This window comes from Gallinula chloropus, assembly GCF_964237585.1.
Source record: "Gallinula chloropus genome assembly, chromosome: 28".
NCBI lineage: Eukaryota > Metazoa > Chordata > Aves > Gruiformes > Rallidae > Gallinula > Gallinula chloropus.
In genome coordinates, this window is record NC_140113.1 from 2,709,886 (window position 1) to 2,730,599 (window position 20,714).

The window sequence follows — 20,714 nt, forward strand, 5'->3', positions numbered from 1 at the left end:
TGGCTGTGCCAGCTCTGAGCAGTCAACCTCATGGATAGAGTCTGAAACCCCTTCTATCTTCTGAAGAAATGTTACCCTCCACTTATTTGTACCACCACAAGGTACCCAGAGACCCTCATAAAATATCCACAGTATGCACTGGAAATGGGAGACAGCAATGTGGGGAGCCACCAAAGCATCCACCACCAACTACAGCAACTTAACCTTCACTAAGACATTGGTCCTGCTCTACCTGCCACTACACTCCTTAAACTGCTGCCACAAGAAGGCATCCCCCTCTGAACTAGCAAACTTGGATTAGCACTGAAACACCAACAACATGCTCTCTGAAGCCTTTTTTCTCCAGCCACCCAGGTCACCATGGTTCTTAGGGCAGATGGAGATAAAAGTAACGGATAACTCTGAAAGCTAAAGGCCTTCCACACAAAAGGTGAGTCCTTACATTTCACAGAGGCTTTCAATTCAGCAGGTAAAATCAGGTGCAAACTCCTCAAAGCACATCAGGACAAGGATGAAATTCTTCCAATATAAGAATCTCCCTCCATAGCCCTTGTAGGGCTTATTTCAAGTAGCTTAGTTCAGCTGGTTGAAATAAGCATCACTGCTAAAGGAAAACAGAATCCTTTCACAGGTAGATGAGAACCAACCCAAACCAGCATTACCTGTTTCCCCAGCCTTCCCTTGTCTTCAGTTTTCACATCAGTGGATTCATTAAAAATCCTGAGACACTCTTCCATGGGATCTGACTCAAAGTCCAAGTCTTTCTCAAGGATGGAATAATCAATGTCATCAGATGTTGAGGACGACGATGACTTTGACAATTTGGAGCGTTTCACTTTCTTCATCCCTTCGTTTTCACTCTCAGAGTCTGAACTGTGGTCATCACCCTCAGAGTCTGAGCTCACGTGGAGTAACGTGGATGGCAAAGGCTGGCCTTCCCCATCATCCTCACTCTCATCACCAAACAGGTCAACGTGACTCAGACTCCTGTGCTTCCGACTCTTCTTCGGGTCTCCTTTCTCTGTAGAACTGGCCTTTCCTTTCTGTTGCTCCAGTGCTGGAGCCTTGGTCCCTTTCTCTTTGTTTTTATGACCAGAGGTTTCCTTACCAGTTTTCACATCAGCTGCTTTCAGTTTGGAGTCTTTCTTGCTGCTCCCCAGCTTCCCTGAACTAGAGCCTTTGATGACACCCTCACTCTTGCTTTTCCCTGAAGAGCTGCTGGCAGACTTGGATTTTTCTTTCTTAAGCCCATCTATTTTTTCTGACTTTTGTTTTTCAGGTTTCTTTACATTTCCATTGGTTTTTACTTTGCCACTTTTCTCTTTACAGTTTTTCTCTTCATTCTTGCTTTTTAACTTCTCATCTTTCTTCAGCACTTTCTCTTTTTCTTTACTTTTACCTTTCTCCTTCTTACCAACCTCGCTGGGGCTGGATGTTTTAGTAACATCTGATTTCTTTCTTTTTGCTTTGTCTTTTGAGTCTTTGTTTTTAGTTTCAATTTCCTGCTCATTCTTTCCAGCACACAACTTTGCTGCTTTTGAATTCTTCTCTGCTAAGTTTTTGACAGGGTTCTTCTGTGCACCAGGAGGCTCCTCTGTGCCATACTGCGCTGCGGCTTCTTTGCCCTCCTGGGAAGTGAAGTGATCCGGTTTGGTGCTCTGCTCTTTGCTGGGTAACCCATCATTTGATTCACTTTCAGAACCAGCTTTTGATTGTGAACTAACTGAAGTTGGTTTATAATCCACATCAGCCTCATCTTCAGAAGAGGAGAACCTGGCACACACTTCATAGTCATCAGGTACCTCGCAAAGCTTCTTCCGGGATGGAGAGTACGACTCCTCATAACCAGACACCCTACCCCTCTTAGGCCCCTTTGGCTCCTTTGTTGTGGCTTTGCTCAAAAGCCTGGCTGAGTAATTTGAAAGTGGGTCATATTCCAGGTCTGTAGAAGGCTTAGAGTCATCAATCACATACTTATTGTTAGTGACAGTGCTACTGTACTTTTTGCTCTGTACAACAGCCTTGGGAACATACTCTAGTGAGCTGCCTTTGGATCGGGAGGTATCCAAAGTGTATTTACTTGACTGGCTAGCAGCAGCAAGAGGAGTAGGGTTGTAGTCTGAGTTATTATTAAAGTTGTAACTACCTGGATTATATTCTAAGGAGGTAAATGAATCACTCTGTGTCCCAGCAGCTGACACGGGTGTACTTGAAATGAGCGAGGAGGCCTCTGAAGCACCCAACTCCTTTGTTGTTTCTAGCAGCTCCTCATACTTCTTCTGCTCTCTCTCAACTTCATTTTTGACTGCCTCAATGGCTTTGTTGACCAGCTCCAGCTCCAGAATCCCAGGTGTCACATCGGTAATGTCAGCCAGAGCGCCATCCTCTGCCTCCAGCGAGGGCCTCGGGAGCTCTGGGTTGTAGGGATCGTAGCCACGCTCTGGAGAAGAGAAAGAATAAAACTCATTTACTGCCAGCAATTTAGTCACAATTTTCTCTGGAGAAAAAATTTTAAAAGGTCTTTTAAGGTGTCATCAAAAGCCCACACTGAACAACACTTCCAAAAGCCATGCGCTCATCCCCACAAACCAGCAGACAGCTGGTACCAAAAGCCACCAGTGACATTTCCTGGCTTGGTTGGTTGTCAGGGATTAGAACTGGCTGCCCAGGGAGGTGGTGGAGTCTCCATCCCTGGAGGGATTTAAAAAGCAGTTAGATGTGGTGCTGAGGGACGTGGTTTAGTAGTGGCTGGCAGGTTAGGGTGATGGTTGGATTTGATGATCCAAAGGGTCCCTTCCAACCAAGCCAATTCTATGATTTTACAAACTAACCACAGGCTTTAAGGACTACAGTTCCATTAACAAAGTGCTTTTATTACTCATGGAAAAGCTCCAGCAATTCAGTATTCTTCAGGGCATCAAAGAATAATCACCATATGAGGACAAAGAGGAGCTGAGTACGTGCAGAATTATCTGCTTAATTCACTGAGGTGAGCAAGGGAAAAATCACAGAATCACAGGGGTTGGGAGGGACCTCCAGAGCTCATCGGGTCCAACCCCCTGCCAAAGCAGCTCCCTGGGACAGGTCACACAGGTCGGTGTCCAGATGGGGCTGGAATCTCTCCAGAGAAGGAGACTCCACACGCCCTGGGCAGCCTGTCCCAGGGCTCCCTCACCCTCACTGGGGAAAAGTTCTTCCTCTGCTCTAACTTGCAGCCACTGCCCCTTGTCCTGTCCCCACAGACACTGCAAAGGGGCTGCCCATTCCCCCTGCATCCCATCCTTCAGATATTGATAAACATGAATAAGGTCCCCCCTTAGTCTTCTTCTCTCCAGGCTGAACAGCCCCAGCTCACTCAGCCTTTCCTCACAGGGGAGATGCTCCAGGCCCTTCTCTGGACTCTCTCCAGGAGATCCCTGTCTCTTTTATCCCAGGGAGCCCAGCACTGGACACAACACTCCAGCTGGGGCCTGACCAGGGCAGAGCAGAGGGGGAGGATCCCCTCCTGTGACCTGCTGGCCACACTCCTCCTGATGCCCCCCAGGATCCCATTGTTTCTCAACCCCCAGGGAAAGAAAGAGGATTCCAGTACAAAAACTGTGGATCAGGTTCTCATTCAGTGATGCTAATGCCCAAAGCCTACTGAAAGCCTCCAATATTCCTCAAAGCTCAATACTTCTTGTGGTACCTGCAGGAAAAACAGATTTAATTGGATGGACAAACCAAGTGTTGCCAGTAAGAAAAAATTACAGGTCCAAAAGCAACAGAACCCAACCACAAAGAACAACCACTAAGATTAAACACCCAGAACTCCAGCCTGACATTGCTCTTTTCAGCCAAGTCCCTTTGGTGGCCTCTTACACAGACATTTCTGGGACTGCAAATAAAAGATGCACTTCAGTCACACTGTGTGGCTCTTCTGACCACAGGTCATGCAGGACACCTTCTGGCAAGCGATGGTCCGCCTTACAGAACTACTCTGAAGAGCCAAAGCAATCTATCCAAGGGAAAACTTACAACTGGAGAGTCTCTTCAAGCTCATCTCATAACGTTCATCTTGAAAAGGACATGAGAGCAGCTGCCACAAGCATGAATGCTCTCTGCTTCCTGCCACAGTATCCCAAACTCACCCACCCACCTTTCCAACTCATGGCAAAAAGGAAGTGTGGAGACAGGCACCCTGCTTGCAAAAGAACAGGTGGGAAAAGTGAGAGTGGTGAGGTGGAGAGAGTGGTGAGGGGCTGGAACAGGCTGCCCAGAGAGGGCGTGGGTGCCCCATCCCTGGGGGTGTTCAAGGCCAGGTTGGATGGGGACCTGGTCTGGAGGTTGGTGTCCCTGCCTGTGGCAGGGGGTTGGAGCTCTGTGATCCTTGGGGTCCCTTCCACCCCAGACCAGGCTGGGATTCTATGATTCTGTGAGAAAAACTTCACCTTGTGAAGTTAGAATAGTCATGGAAGAACCCAGGAATAAAAATAGCCCCATTTTTGCAAGGTAACAGAAGCTACACATAAATGAATGGCTGGATTTTGAACAGTTTTCAATCCTTGTTTTATCACAGCATCTCTGGATGCTGCAATTCCAGGGGAACTTTCTGTTCTTTGCTAAAAGGACAGTGGTAAGACTGGCTTTCCAACATGGGTATGTAGAAGCAAGCAGAGATAAAAGATAAAAAGCACTGCCTGTACTCTCAACAGGGATATCAGAACTTCTTATACCAGCCAGAAACAAGCAGTGTCTGTGGTCATTTCTACCACTGCCACAAGCCTGAGTCTTTTCTTAGATTTATTTTTGTTTTCATGAGAGGGGCTCTGAATGTAGAGATCCCTTCAGAAGTAAGAAAAGAACCTGCCTAGCAGCTGGCAGAACCAGCCTCTGAACAAGCACAGAACTAGAGACTGGGTTTAAAAAAAGGGAAAAAAACCCCACTGGTTTCATAAAACACTTTTTATCCTCCTGAGTTTGCAAAGTTGTTGGGTTTTTTTTCAAAACAATTAGCTCCTGATTGAGCAGGGACTCTGGGTGATGGCAGCATGATGTCACCAGCTTCCTAAGGACAGCCTGAGCTCAGGACCAGAAATGTGGGGAAAGGAATAAGGTGATGCATTTCCCTGACTAGCTCTCCCTCCACCTATCACAAAGTACTTTATGACCAGGACAAAAAGAGTATTTCCCACGCTGCTGTCAGCTCTTCCCCAGTACACTGCTCAGGGAGGAGGTGGCAAACCAAGCATCTGAGCATGTGGTGTTTGATACCCAGAGCCTCCCTCACTGGAAAGAGAAACCACAAAGAAATGGGGTATGAGGCAAAACTAGGAACAAATTAAGATGTAAAAGCATCACTGTGGATGCTGGTATATATACACAGATTAACAAAATAATTAGGTATCAATACTAGCCCAACAACTGATAGGGAACAGAGAGCCCTCCATACCCACCACCTCATTTCCCACCACTCTGCAAAACATCAGCTCCATAGCATAGTAGACCAGTGCAGTGAAGGCTGGAGGAGTCAGCTATTACCCTCTAAGTCAGGACAGAGACCTAGACTGCAGGACAAGCCCTGCTAGGAGAACAGTTGAAAGGCTGGTAGTTTGGGCAGAGTAAGTCATTAGGTGGCTTATAAGTGGAGACGAGAACAGAGTCTGGACCTAAATACCTGCCAAAATAAAAACAACTCAAAACACTACCCCAGCAAAACACACCCCAACCCCAGAGCTCAAACTACACAAAAGGACACCTTGTCCACCCAGGAAAGCAATTTATTTTCAATGTTGCAGGGCATGGAGAAAGTAAAAGACACCCTAAGCAGAGAGTCCCATTCCCTGCTGCTCAGCGACAGCACAAAACTCATTTGCACATTTTCTTTGAATGGAAGGAGAGTATGTAAAGACACATTATGATCTCAGAGAATGCCAGCAGGCTCTGGGGTACTGCCATGAAAGAGCTCTTTAGTGAGAGTGTAGGAGGCCTGATGGATTACCCAAGCAACGCTGATCAAAGGCTACCTTTCCCATGAAAGGCATCTGTGTGAGTGGGGGCCAGGGTACTACTCAAGGCTGTCACCTTCAGCCACGATGCATTTGCAGACAATGCAGTGGAAACACAAGCAGAAGGGGGTTTTATTTATATATAATAAATCTCCACACACACAAGTATATATGGAGAACCATCTACACACACAGGTCCCCAAAATCAAAGAAATTAAATGTGATATCTGAGTTCAGGCCACCTTTTCAGATACCTAATTATACTCGAGGAACCTAGGAGAGATGAAGGGGTCTCTGGGGTGACTGAACCCCTTCCCACACAGGCAGGCACCCACCTACACCCCCCTTCATGCATTAAAAGCATAGATAACCTTAATGCTTAATGCCTCAAGTTGGAGCACAGGGAGTTCCACACCCATCTGGGGAAGGACTTTTCCCCAGTGAGGGTGAGGGAGCCCTGGGACAGGCTGCCCAGGGGGTGTGGAGTCTCCTTCTCTGGAGAGATTCCAGCCCCATCTGGACACCGACCTGTGTGACCTGTCCTGGGGAGCTGCTTTGGCAGGGGGTTGGACCCGATGAGCTCTGCAGGTCCCTTCCAGCCCCCATGATTCTGTGATTCTTACAACCTGGAGACAGAACTCAAAGGAGTCTTCTTCAGCTTCTGCACCTCTTCTTCTCCACTCCAAACACTACTTGGAATACCCCCAGTATAAAGAAAGGTCCCTGCCAGTTCGACTTTGCTATTCCCAGACACGAGGTATCTGCAGTGTGTCTGATGAAGCAAAATGAGTGAGAAGCATCTCACAGCCTCAAATCACTCTTTTTGGGGGTGTAAAATCGAGTCTACACTATCCTTTGAGAATCACAAGGTAATGAGACTTGAGATGACAACTCCTTATAGGATTGTGAGCTGAACTGCTATCAGGACACTCTTTCAAATACAAACTATTTTAATAAATTCATATGCTTCAGACACATGAAATAGCCCTTCTGAGACACAAAAAAAAAGGTGAAGTTAATATGAACACTACACAAAACAAGGTATTAATAACTTAGGACCTCAGGGAACGATTTATTTAACCTAGAACTACTTCAGAATATTCCAAAATGAACTGCACTTAAACCAGCTATTTTGGCAGAGTACATAGAAGGGTCAAACAAGATACTTCTAAAAAACCCCAAGGTTGACTGTGGGGTTTTTTTCTTGGTTACAGTCATGTTGGTCCTGGGAAACAAGGCCTCAGTTCTGAGGTGGAGCTGTTTTATTACAGAGCTTCAGTAAGCTAACGACTCCCTGCTGTACTCTGGTCCTTCTAGTTTGTGCAGCAGGCAAAGGCAGTAAACAAAGGCTGAGATGAAGCGAATAATGGGAGGACAAGGTCACCTGTTTGATGTCAAAACTTACTCTACAGTGAATCATTCTGCAGAAAAACATGTGGGGGTTTTTAAAACACCCTCCCAGAACACATAGTTTGGATGCTTTAAATACAGAAAAGCCCAGACCTATGATGGGTACCAGTCATCACCCTGCAGGTTTGGAAAGGGAAGCGAAGCTCTTGCACCTATGTGGGACATGACCACTACCTTCCTTCCACATACAACACCGAGTTGCTAAGCAGCAGCTGCTCCTGCTAAACAGAAGGGAGGCAAAAAATTACAAACTTTCAAATTTATGGCAATTAGGATCACAAAACAGAAAGGTCTGAGGGCCACACTGCAGAGGGACCAGCACAGGCCAGGAGACAATGAAGGTTTTCAAGAGCTGCTGCTGCTGAAGTCACCTATTTTCCTGGGTTGCCTGGAGCTGGCAACAAAAGGTGCATTCATGGGGAGATAGGGAAGGTGAAAGCTGTTGGGGGAGCTCTTTAGAAGATTTAAATTTTTATTTTAACGTCACCAGAACAGCTCTGTTAGCTTAGCAGCCTGCCAGTGTTTACAGTGCCAGCACTCAGCAAACCCACAGCCTCTGCCATTAGAGAAAAATTATCACCACTGGAGAAAGATTTGAGGCTTTTCATTTCATGCTACAGAGAAGAGACAGGGGTTTCTCAAGAATAAAGTTCTTTACCAACAGGCTGAGTTTTGCTACTCTTCAGAATTAGGCAGCACAAAAGATATAGAACAGGCTGCCCAGAGAGGGGGTGGGTGCCCCATCCCTGGGGTTGTTCAAGGCCAGGTTGGATGGGGCCCTGGGCAACCTTGTGTAGCTCCAGGCCTGGAGGTTGGTGGCCCTGCCTGTGGCAGGGGGTTGGAGCTCTGTGATCCTTGGGGTCCCTTCCAACCCAGCCCAGGCTGGGATTCTGTGATTCTATGAAGTGGCAGGTTTTGGGGCTGAGCTCGTTTGTGAGAATCCAAGCAAACTTCCAACAGTTAATTTAACAATGATATCCAACCACTTGGAAATAATTAACAGTGAGATTTAAAATAGTACATTTCAAATAACCATGCAGAATAAATGGGTTAAGAGGGCAGGTAAGAGGAGAGAAGAGAAATGTTTCTTCAACTTTAACCATAATCTTAGTCCTAATGATTTTTTTTTCCTCCTTCTCTTTGTAAATACTGAATTTAACTATTAAAATTAAGCATTAAAAGCATAGATAACCTCGTGCTGGTCTAAGAACAGCAGGGAAGTAAGCTTTGAGAGCTAATACCTCTCCCTATGCACCCCACTCCTTACATTTGTTACTTCATCAGAGGAGCTTTGATCATCTCCCCTGTGAGGAAAGGCTGAGTGAGCTGGGGCTGTTCAGCCTGGAGAGAAGAAGACTAAGGGGGGACCTTATTCATGTTTATCAGTATCTTCATTATGGGATGCAGGGGGCAATGGGCAGCCCCTTTTCAGTGTCTGTGGGGACAGGACAAGGGCAATGGCTGCCAAGTTGGTGCACAGGAAGAACTTTTCCCCAGTGAGGGTGAGGGAGCCCTGGGACAGGCTGCCCAGGGGGTGTGGAGTCTCCTTCTCTGGAGATATCCCAGACCTGTCTGGACACCGACCTGTGCAATATGAGCTGGGGAGCTGCTTTGGCAGGGGGGGCTGGACCCCATGAGCTCTGCAGGTCCCTTCCAACCCCTGTGATTCTGTGATTCTATGATGCAGCTGTGCCAAAAGTCCCTCACAAACTGACATGGTCATTTCTTCCGTGGCAAAAAACAAGAAAAGAAAAGGAAGCAAATATGAGAAAAGAAAATCTTAAATTAGCAAGGCTGAAAAAAAAGCTTGAACAGTCACTCATGCCACTGGTGTATTTTTACAGCTGCTGTGACACAAAGCCTGCTTGAGGTCAGGCTATGGTTTCACCAGATGTTGTCGACCAACAGCACTCAGTGCCTGTGAAGGCTGAAGCCAGACATCATCCTCATACAAACCACCAGCTGCTTTCTCAGCTCAGCAGCTCCATACTGCTGACACTCCAGAGAGGAGATGGGAGTTCAATCCAGCAAGGGAGCAGCTCCAACATGGGCTGCATTGCTCCTGAGCAGGCAGCATCCTCAGGGAACAACTCCTCTGGGTAGGAAGCTCAATTCGGCCAGAGGATGTTACTGCACACTCCTCAGCAGCTGACAGACACATCCAGGGACACAGCACACACCTGCTTCCAGTCAAAACAGCACAACCTGGGCAGCTTTGCCTCTCACACAACACAAGAGGCACCTGAAAGGTCCTCAAGCCCAGTAAATATGGTAGCTACACCCTCCTGACAGCCTCTCAGTCCTGGAGGACAGCTGGGACCACCACTGCTTCACACAGCAATGCCAGTTAAAGCCAAGGATGCAAAAGCCAGAACAAGATGGGCTGGTCCACACAGGAGCCATCATTGACACTCCTCTATGGCCACAGTGATTTACAGCCCCATCCACTCAGGTGCCACAACAGCAGCAGGAGGAAAGAGCATCAGAAGCACATCCAGATCCCTGACAAATGTGACCTTGTCCTAAAGGGAACCATCTTTCCCATAACTGGTATATTTGCCAAGGGAGGGGTAGAAAGCAAAGGCTGACACCCCAAATATCATGATTGCTCCCCAGGCCACTACCCCAACCCCACAGCCTGTGATCACACAGGCTTGAAGGCATCTCACCATTTTAAAATCAATGATACCATTTATCTGGATATTCAGTGTTTGGGTTCTTTGGAGATCTTTCCATTCCCTCTCTCATTTTACCTTTAAAGTTATTTCTCAATATACCAATAAAAAAGTTGAAATTCTCTTTGGGAAAAAAAAAATTAACAGAAATTTATTTTATCTGTTTCTGAAACAGCCCAGAAAATATTTCCACATCTCCTGTGCAAGCACTAGGGAAAAACTAAGAAGCTACTCCAAACTTAATTAGTAGAGCAATCCTTCTTTTCAAAGAAATAAAAAAAAAAAACCACCAAAACTTCAAATATTCCATAGTTCTTTTTTCTCTCCATTCAATTCTGCCTTGAAAATTTACTTTGGCCAGCATGGTCACAAGCAGTTACACTACTCCTCACCCACCAGCCACTAAATTTTCCAGCCTTTCTCTGGCTTGCTCAAGATAACTTATCTCCTCAGCACCTGCCTTATTTCTTTTAACTATTTCAGGTGAAGAATTCCCATTGAAGAAAAAGAAACACCCCAAAACTAGTAATTCAACACAAGCACAACTGTACACTTCGAAAACAAAGTTAACAAGCAAAGGAGAGCCCCTTTCAAGGTCTATTTTGTAACTTCAGCTGTGACTTAACGAAGGACTAAACCCAAAACTGGTTTTAAAACCTGTCTGGCTTTAGTTAACTTAAAAGCTGACATTAATACTTTACAGCTCCTTTGTAAGTCAGACACCTGTAGACTCTTAACCAGAGAACCCCCCACACTCCCCAGTTCTCAGCATGGATCCTCTCTTTTAATAAGAGAGCCAGACCTCCCAGAGAAATCAAAGTCCTTGTGCAACTAAACCCTCCAAAAGCAGAGCTGAGTTTCTGCACTCCCTGTGTCTGAGAGGCAGATGCAGCCCTGAGGAGCAAGGTGCCAGGTTAAATGAATGGCCAACACGTGGGAAGCCTCCCTGGAGAAGGCTCTTCCCCAACAGCTCCCCCATCACGTACTGCAACCCTCCCCAAAACCCGAGCTCACAGCAAGTGAAGAACTTCAAAGAATTACCTGAGCTCCCCGAGGTTAATAAATACTGCAGATATTTGTTCATGTTGTACTTGAGGCTTTTAATATCTGCTTGGTGCTGCTAAGACACTCCAGCTTATGGCACGATAGCGCTGACCACGTGCTGACACAGCACTTTCTGGGCTGCAGAGATAATTAGGGCAGGACTTACCAACCCACAGTCCCGCCTTCCTCCTCATTTACTCCCAACTCAGATTGAGTTTTACTTGAGCCCTCTGCAGGGACTTTTGGACTGTTTTCCTAGTGCTACTACGGTCATCTTGGGGAATTTTCTGACTCCCCAGATGTATGTGTTGCTTTTTACCAGATTTGACCAGCACAAGCTGGCAAACACAGCAGATTCCCAAAGGGTGATTCCCCAGAGTCATGCCAAATGATCCCCTCATGCCTCTGATTTCCCCCCCCAACAGCACACTGTCCCACCAGAGACCACCACCACCCCAGTTCTCCAGCCCCAGTCCCAGTGGGAAGGCTCCAGGGAGGGCAGGGAGAGAGTCCTGTCACCAGCCACCAGTCCAGCGCTGCCACCTCTCTGCTATTCTGCGAGCCAACACGCTGCCCCAGCACCTCCCACCCATCCCACCTGGCACAGGGCAGCAAACTGGGCTTTCCACACAATTTACACAGCACTATTGTGTTCCATTAGAGGGGGGGAAATAATAAAAATCAGAGGAAGTCTTTAAATGTCAGGCAAGATACTCCACACTGGTGAGAGAAGTTCATCAAGAGCAGGCTGAGGGCTCCTGTGCCAGGCAGGGAGGAGCACGGGGAGCTTGCTGACACCAGCACAAGGCTACTGCCCCCAGGACCCAAGGCAGGTCCCTGTGCCCTCAGCCTTCAAAACCCTTCTGGCACACCAGGAAGATTTGCTCCCCACTCCTGCTTTTCACACATTTCACACATCTGTAAGCAGAGTGAGGAAGAGCTACGTATAAGCCCAGGGCCAAGTCGCTCCCCTCTCTGCATCCCCCTGTGTTTCTCCCCACTAAGCCATCCCACCACTCCAGTTTCTGCAGTCCCTGTATCTGAGAGACAGCTGCAACCCTGAGGACCAAGGCCCCACGTTAACTCAATGGCTGGCACATGGAAAGCCATGTACATGTTGCTTTTTACCAGCTTTGCCCAACACCAGCTGGCAAGCACAGCAGGTTCCCAAACAGTGACCCCCCCCCCAGAGTCATTTTCACTTGCAGAGAGAGCAAGACTGAGAAGTGCCCTGCCAGCCCACGCCAAAATCCCAGCACACAAAGCAGCTGCACCTGCTCAGCCACAGGAAACCTGCTGTAACGGCCAACTTCACCAAATGAGAAGGGATCCCTGACTGCTGGAGAGACACAGCCTTGATTCACATGAAAGGACACGGCCTGGCCTTACCGGCAAGGGGGGGTTTCAAACCCACTTCATTTCAAAACTCAATTAGAAATAAAGCCATTTTGATAATTGCTGTCCTAAACACAGGCAGGGAGGGAACAAGCAGTCTTAGCAATGCCCCCCACACTCAGTTTGGAGACTGTGATGCCCCCAGCACTGAGCCACCCCATCTCCTCTCAGTGAAGAGCTGCTGAGGGCAGTTCAGGTGTTTCCATTCCTGCTCAAGCTCCCCGTAGCAAACACAGTGATAAAGGCTCTTTCCTGATGTTGCACATCGACTGCAGGCAGGAAAAGACACCTGTTAAGAGACTTTTTTCATCCTTTCTATGTGAGGGATGAGTCTGCACTACAACCTGAGTCAGACAAAGGCAATCCCAGCCAGCAGAGAGGAGCTGCTCCCACCAACCACCAGCAGCTGGAGGAACCTGACCAGGGAAGGACACAACAGCTGTGATCCTACGGTGATCCGTGGGGCTGAGGATGATGAAAGCCAGGTTTCAACATGTAAAGAGCCCACTTTAGGTTTAACCAAGTATCATTCTGCACATTGTTTTACATCCAAGTCACTGCCATCCTTTCTGGCTGAAGATTTTGAAGGATGGAGAGGTGAAGCGCTGTCCTGCATCAGCGACAGGGTCAACAGAGTTAAACCCAGTGAAATAAGCCCAAGGATTTCCCCAGAGCTGACCTGGCCCAACAACATTACAGCAGCTTATTTGTGGGCTGGGTGGTAGAAATCACACTGAGGTGAAAAATTCCCTTGCTGGACAGTACCACAGGCACCCACCTGGTCATCTTTCAAAGATGGAATCTAGATCTGAGCTGCCAAGCTCTGCCTGTCCAAACAGAAAATCCACGCAGCAAGAAAACTGCTCCACAAGCTTTGGGCCTCAGCAGAAAACTGCTGAGCAGCTGCCAGCACTCACAGCCCTAGAATCAAGTATTTCCAGGCAAGGTGCTGAAAGCCTTGCTCTTCCCATCTTAGGCTAACACCAGGATCAGAGTAGACAAAGAGGAACTCAGACCTTCAGACCTGGACACAGCTTTCTGCTCCGGCTTCAAAAAACATCCACCTCCAAACAACATCCACTCCTTCAGCATCTCCTGACAGCTGCTAGCCAAACCAGCAAACCAGGGAGCTGGTTTCCTTAAGATATTTATGAACAGATGTATTATGCTTCTTTTATGTCTTTCAGCACACTCAGGACCTAGACTTTAAAGACAAACCTATTTTCCTCCTCTAACGCTCTTGAAGAGCCGCTTTTAGGACTGAAGGCAGTTCTTCCCTCCCACTTACACAGCACACTTTCAAGGCACTTCACACACATTCAATAACCTTTTCATCCTGCCCTGAAACAGGTGGGCTTTAGTCATTTTGTTAGATGGAAAAAGCACTTCAACCAAGTCAGGGTTAGAATCTGCAGCCTCCAGATCCCCAGCCCTGCACAGGCTCGTGTCCCATTTCTCAGCCCACTGACACCATGGGAGGTATCTCATGGGTGCAAGCTGCTGTCCCAGCACCTCTGCAGCTTTCAGCCAGCACAGAGTTTCCACAAGCTGCACTCTTTTAACAACACAAACACCTGCAGTGAAGACACCAGAACAGATCTCCCACATGAAGTATGAAACATTTCAGAACCCGGGTTGAATGTGCCCTACAGACTGGACACATCAGGCTGGTTCCCTCCTCACCTGAGGAGTTGGTATTTATTGAGCTGCTTTCAGAGGGGAAAGGAAGGGAAAGCCTGACCCACACAAACACCCATGGGCAGAGGAAAGCTCCAGCCTCCTGTCACTGACAATCCCCTAACAGGCACAGAGGCCTCTCCACCCCTCTCTCCACGTGATGGGACCACAAGACAACCAGATTAATCCAAAAGATCACCTGTTATGAGCATCTGAACTCTATATTCCTCAGGAAGTCTGGAAGAGTGGGGCAAGGGCAGGCAAAGAAAAGGGGAACAATACTATGTCCCACTAATTCCCTTTTTCACCTCCTCATTGCTCCATCAATACAAGAGAGATGTGGGACTGTTGGAGAGGGGTCAGAGGAGCCACGAAGATGATCAGAGGGCTGGAGCAGCTCCCCTATGGAGAGAGGCTGAGGGAGCTGGGCTGGGTCAGCCTGGAGAAGAGAAGGCTGTGGGGGGACCTCATTGCAGCCTCCCAGTCCCTGGAGGGAGCAGAGGAACAGGAGGGGAATCAGCTTGTTCAAAGGGGAGATAATGGCAGGACAAGGGGGATGGATTAAAGCTGAAGGAGGGGAGGGTTAAATTAGATCTTAGGGGGAAGTTCTTTCCAGAGAGAGTGGTGAGGGGCTGGAACAGGCTGCCCAGAGAGGGGATGGGTGCTCCATCCCTGGGGGTGTTCAAGGCCAGGTTGGATGGGGCCCTGGGCAACCTTGTGTAGCTCCAGGCCTGGAGGTTGGTGTCCCTGCCTGTGGCAGGGGGTTGGAGCTCTGTGACCCTTGGGGTCCCTTCCAACCCAGACCATTCTTTGATTCCATCTGGCACGTGTCCACAGCCTCCTCCCACAGTGACCAGGCAAGGCCAACTCCAGCACTCAGTTTTCAAAAGCTACTTTCAAGGCTGAAGATCTACGAAGAATTTTGGGGTTACTGCCAGTCCTACAGCGATCCAAAAACATCAAAGTCAACATCAGCCTTGAATCAATACGTTCAGCAGGCTGGTTCTTTAGATGTTGTCCTTTTTTCCTAAGCACTGTCCCAGAAAACTCAGATCTGCACCGTAGCTCTGGGTGCAGCCACCCACCTGCTCTGGGAAAAAAAAAAAGGAAAAAGTAAAAAAAAAAAGGCTTTTAAAGCTGATTTATCAAGTGATGTGATTAAATAGGTCAAGTATGCCCAAGTGCACTGTTACAAGGCTACTTTAAAACCAAACGGGCAGCTTCACTGCCAGGGGTGTTGGATGGAGAACTTGCTTTCAAGAGGATGGTTGCCTGGCTGCTAGCTAAACTACTACACCCTCTAGTGCAAATCTTAAATACATCCTGCAGGCTAGAGGAGCTTCAGGTAGAGAAGAGGCAGGAGAACTTCAACCTGAACCCTCCAGAAAAGGCTGAAGTTAAGCTATAGCACCACTGACTGTGGAAGCAGCTTCTGCTGCTCCGGGAATCAGGCACCTTGGCACAACCCGTCTCAAGTCCTTCCAGAAGAGGCTGCTTTGCAGCAGGTTTATCATTTGTTTTCCATTTTTCAATCAAAATCAACACAGTCCAACACTAAGTGTAGGAGCAGTTTACAAGTCTTTGGTTATGACAACTATGCCATGTGTTAGATACCAGGAGTTTGGGAAAGAGAGCAGGAGCCAACGCCGAGCTGGCCGGGAGGAGTGGGAGGGAGCAGGCTGGGAGATATCCCTTGGGATAATCACAGAATCACAGGGGTTGGAAGGCACCTCCAGAGCTCACTGGGTCCAATCCCCTGCCAAAGCAGCTCCCCAGGACAGGTCACAGAGGTCAGTGTCCAGACAGGGCTGGAATCTCTCCAGAGAAGGAGACTCCACACCCCCTGGGCAGCCTGTCCCAGGGCTCCCTCACCCTCACTGGGGAAAAGTTCTTCCCCTGCTCTAACTTGCAGCCATTGCCCCTTGTCCTGTCCCCACAGACACTGAAAAGGGGCTGCCCATTCCCCCTGCATCCCATACTGAAGATATTGATAAACATTCATAAGGTCCCCCCTTAGTCTTCTTCTCTCCAGGCTGAACAGCCCCAGCTCACTCAGCCTTTCCTCACAGGGGAGATGCTCCAGGCCCTTCAGCATCTCTGTCCCTCCTCTGGACTCTCTCCAGGAGATCCCTGTCTCTTTTATCCCAGGGAGCCCAGCACTGGACACAACACTCCAGGTGGGGCCTGAGCAGGGCAGAGCAGAGGGGGAGGATCCCCTCCTGTGACCTGCTGGCCACACTCCTCCTGATGCCCCCCAGGATCCCATTGTCTCTCTCAGCCCCCAGGGCACACTGCTGGCTCATGGCCACCCTGTCACCCACCAGCACCCCCAGGTCCTTCTCCACAGAGCTCCCCTCCAGCAGGTCACCCCCCAGAAATCCTGCTTCTTTCACAAGTGGCAGACACTTCAGCTAGGAAAACTAAACCCACACTCACAGTTTTCACTTTCCAAAAGCCAGAGCTTCTGTAGGAGCTGTAACATGGGAAATAAAACACTCCCACTCCCCAAGACACACACTGTCTCTCCTGGGACACTGACAGACCCAAGCCAGGCCCAACTAGATTAGCACTGGGATCATTTCTTTCTCATCCCTCACACCCAGCTCTTGCACTAACACTTCTCAGCCAGCACTGGAATCTGCACAATGCTTTCCAGGTGCACCAGGAGGTTTTACTACAGCCCAACCTTCACTTCCCCATTTCAAAAGTCAAAACCAGCCCCAGCATTAATTTAGCACAGCAGCATCTGTTTCAGGTGTCAGACCAAAATGAGCACATCCAGTTCCAAAACTGACACTCTGCAGATATTTAAAGACAAACAGAAATAGTACACTGAAAGGTAACTATAACATCAAGCACCTAGAGGCCATCCTAAAGGGGATTGGGGAGTTTTTCAAATTCAAAAGAACACTGAAACAACCAAATTTTTACTTTTTTTTTTGGTTTTCTAATATGGGCTGTGTCTGCCTGGGACAGCCCCAGCCATGCTTTTTTATTGTTGTTGAAACTGAACCACAGTCGTGCTGAGCTGACTTGGTAACCAGGAGACACAAAAAACTCCTCGTCTTTCAAACCCATGAACAACCTGAAGTTAAGCACAGAAAAAAAAAACCAACTATGGCAAGTTTTGCTTAATTTCAACAACTTTCCTTCAAGCTGGCAGAGCTCACACAGACTAAGCAGCACAGCTAAGAGAGAGGACAAAGCTTTACCAAAAAGCAAGCAGCATTCTACCAAATGAAGGTTTTCCTCTCCAAAGCAGCTCAGGAAATAATGTCCCTAAGTAAAATCACAGGGCTGGAAGGCACCTCCAGAGCTCATCAGGTCCAACCCCCTGCCAAAGCAGCTCCCTGGGACAGGTCACACAGGTCTGTGTCCAGATGGGGCTGGAATATCTCCAGAGAAGGAGACTCTACACCCCCTGGGCAGCCTGTCCCAGGGCTCTGACAGGAGCTGCTGGAAGAACATAGAACAGCAGCTATTTCTTCTGTCACCAAGTGTCACTGGCACTCTGTGTCTTATTCAAGTCCTTCACTAGGAGGGGGCAGAGCTCATTGCAACCCCCCCCATCCCCAACACCTTAACACCCCATGAGCAGGACCTGCCTCACAGCATTGGACTAGAGAATGCATCACACCCAGCTCCCAAACCCCACAAACCTCCTGGAGGGTTGTGGCAGCACAGCAGCCCTGCTCAGGGGTTTTGGAAGCCTGCTGACACCCCACTGACTGCAGCTCTGGGGTGCCCGAGGGACAAAGAAAGGGATCAGAATGGAGAGACTCTGCTGCAGCCTCCGCCCTGGTGAAGGGCCAGGGTATCCTCAAGCAACGGGGACTCTGACCAGCAGCACTCCACCACCCCTGCGCCACAGGGACCCGTGGCAGCCAGCAGATGGTGACGAGAGGAGACAGCAGCGTCTCTGAGACGGTGGGGGCAGAAAAAAGCCCTTCAGACCCGCCTCCAGCGGCACCAAGAGGTGACAGCCAAGGGCCCAATGCCCGGGCAGGGCTGCACCCAACCTCAGGGCCGAGAGGGACCCGCCCGCCCTGCCTGGATGATGCCCACGGACCCCGGTGGGGACACCCCAGCGGAGAGGGATTTGGGAGGGGTGAAGAATACCCGAGGAGCCCTGAGCGGTGATACCCCCAGGCCCTAAAGGGCGGGCAGGCCTGAGGAGGAGGAAGAGGAGGAGGAGGAGGGGCCCGGGCCTGCCCCTGCCCGGGGGAGGCCAAACTGCAGCCGGGGGTCAGCGCCGGGGCCGATGGCGGCGGGAAGAGCCACGCCCTGGGAAGGGAGTGGGGGGGAAGAGACGGGGACGAGGGGGAAGGGGAAGGGGAAGGGGAAGGGGAAGGAGGGACCGCGACCCGCCGGGCCGGGGCCGGGGCCGTACCTGCGCCGTGTCCGAGCGCCGCCCCCGCGCCGGGGGCTCCGCAGCGCGCCGCCGCCAGCGGCGGGTGCCGGAAGTGGCAGTAGGGCCGGCGGCAGGGCGGGCCCCCGCCCGGCCCCCCGCCCGCCAGGAACGGGCAGTCAATGCCGCGGAAGTAGCCGGTGGATCTCAGCATCCCGCCGGCTGCGGGGCGGGGAGCGGCGCCGGGCCGCGGGGCGGGGGGGGGAAGGGAAAGGAAAGGAGAGAGGAGAGGAAGAGGAGACGCGGCAGCGATGCGCTCCCGCCTCACACCGCCGGCTCCCAGCCCGCCGCCATCTTGGAGCCGCACGGGCCTGGCGGCGAGGCCCCCGCGACGCCGCTGCCCGCACAGGGCTGCCCGCGGCGCGCCTGAGTGGAGCGCGGGGAGGGGCGGCGCTGGGGGAGCCACGCTCCGCCCCGCCCCGCCCCGTCCCGTCCCGTCTCTCTTGGGGGTGCCGGAGGCGCCCGTGCGGCTGCCGCAGGGCTGGGCAGCGGCGTGCGGGGCTCAGTCCCTTGGGCGGGGGCGGCTCTGCGGGCCCGGTTCCCCTCAGGGTGACGCCGAACGCGGCTGGGCCTGGGCCGCTCCCCGATTGGCGGGAGGCCGCGGGCCCCGCACCCCCCTCCCGCCCCCCCCCGCACCGCCTCTGCCCCGGCCCGACCTGTGGAGAGCCCGGTGCGGGTCCCAGAACAGCCCGGGCCGGGGGGCCCGAGGCCGAAATCCTTTGCCCGAGGCCGTGCGAGGAGCAAACGCGCCCCGCGCTGCCCTGGCTGGGGGCGGCCGGGCCACCGAGGGGCACGACAGGGGCGGCGGCTGCAGGGAGCAGCCAGGAGCTGCCCCCAGGCCCCACAGAGCCGGCTCCAGGCCGCATTTCGCTGCTGACCAAGGCCCAGCCCATCAGCGATAGTTACAGCACCTCAGTGAGGAAGTAAAAACCCACAAATAGTTACTTTTTGCCCCAGAGAAGGGAGTGAGAAGGTGGGAGAGACTCTGCAGACACCAAGGCCAGTGAGGGGGGGAGAGGTGGTACCCCAGGTGCTGGAGAGAAAGATGCCCCAGCAGCCCCTGCAGAAACCCATGGTGGGGCGGGTGTCCCCCCACAGCCCATGGGAAAGGTGAGACTCCACCTGCAGCTGTGGAGAGGCCCCAGGCTGGAGCAGGGGCAGACAGACAGGAGATGCTGTGACCCATGTTGGAACAAGCCCCTGCCAGCACTTGCAGTGGAGAGAGACAGGGACACAGAAATGAGCAAGGGAGAGATTCACACCAGAGCAGGGGTGCTGGGGGGAGGCTGGTGACCCCCTGGGGGACCAGAGACATTGTGATTGATGACTGCACCCATAGCAGGGACCCACGCTGGGGCAGCTGGGGAAGAGCTGAAGCCCTGTGGGAAAGGACTCAGGTTGGAGAAGTTCGTGGAGGATTGTCTGCCATGGGTGGGACCCCACGGTGCAGCAGGAGCAGGGGGTGATGAATGACACCCCCCCAGCTAAGGAGAACATCCCATGAGGAACTGACCCAAACCCCCAGTCCCTGCCCCTCAGGGAGTGACTGGACCCTTTGAGAAGGAATCCCATTAAATGCAACCTAAAGCCCCAGCCCAGAGGGAAGGGGTGACCTAGGAAACCCTCATCTCTTGTGAAAGGTGAGGTCAGGAGGGAGGACAGAAGGTGCTGGGGCAGTGGGGGTGATGTAGAGAAAGCTGCACAAGGAGTCGCTGTGCTTGGCCCCAAGGGAAAGCTTACAGAATGGTTCACAATAGTCTTAAAAACCCCAAACCACTTTATTTTCAAATGTGACAGCACAACAAGGCGATGATCCTGCTTCCTCCCTTCCCATTGTCCCCCCAACAGCATCCCAGCAGAGCACACCCAGGATGTGAGGAGAGGAGCCCAGTGCCGTGCCTGGCCAGCACGGGGATGGTGAGCTGCAGACACTGCTGAGGATGGGGATGGGCACCTGCCAGCCCTGGGAAACTTAACTAGTCAAGAAACAGCTTTTTAAAGGCAGGAAACAGCTGGAGATCACCAGCCTTCCCTCGAAACGTGCCACCAACACCAGGTGCTGTACAAGGTAGCAGGGAGGCTCACACCAAGCATCCCCACCCACACTCCTGCCAGCCA

The 20,714-nt window shown here is 50.8% G+C and overlaps 1 protein-coding gene across 2 annotated transcripts in view; it reads right to left on the minus strand.

Annotated features, from left to right (window-relative positions):
* The window catches only part of REXO1 (RNA exonuclease 1 homolog), a gene marked incomplete at its 3' end in the record, with an annotated part of 47,520 nt that extends 28,755 nt beyond the window's left edge, over positions 1-18,765 (minus strand). For both annotated transcript variants that reach the window (XM_084276183.1, XM_084276182.1), the window contains exons 1-2: positions 18,579-18,765; positions 663-2,440 (exon numbers count right to left, since the gene is read on the minus strand). In XM_084276183.1, coding sequence (XP_084132309.1) covers positions 663-2,440; positions 18,579-18,750 — 1,950 coding nt within the window. In that variant the 5' untranslated portion in view covers positions 18,751-18,765. The remainder of the gene's footprint in view (positions 1-662; positions 2,441-18,578) is intronic.
* Between the last annotated feature and the right edge of the window lie 1,949 nt (positions 18,766-20,714).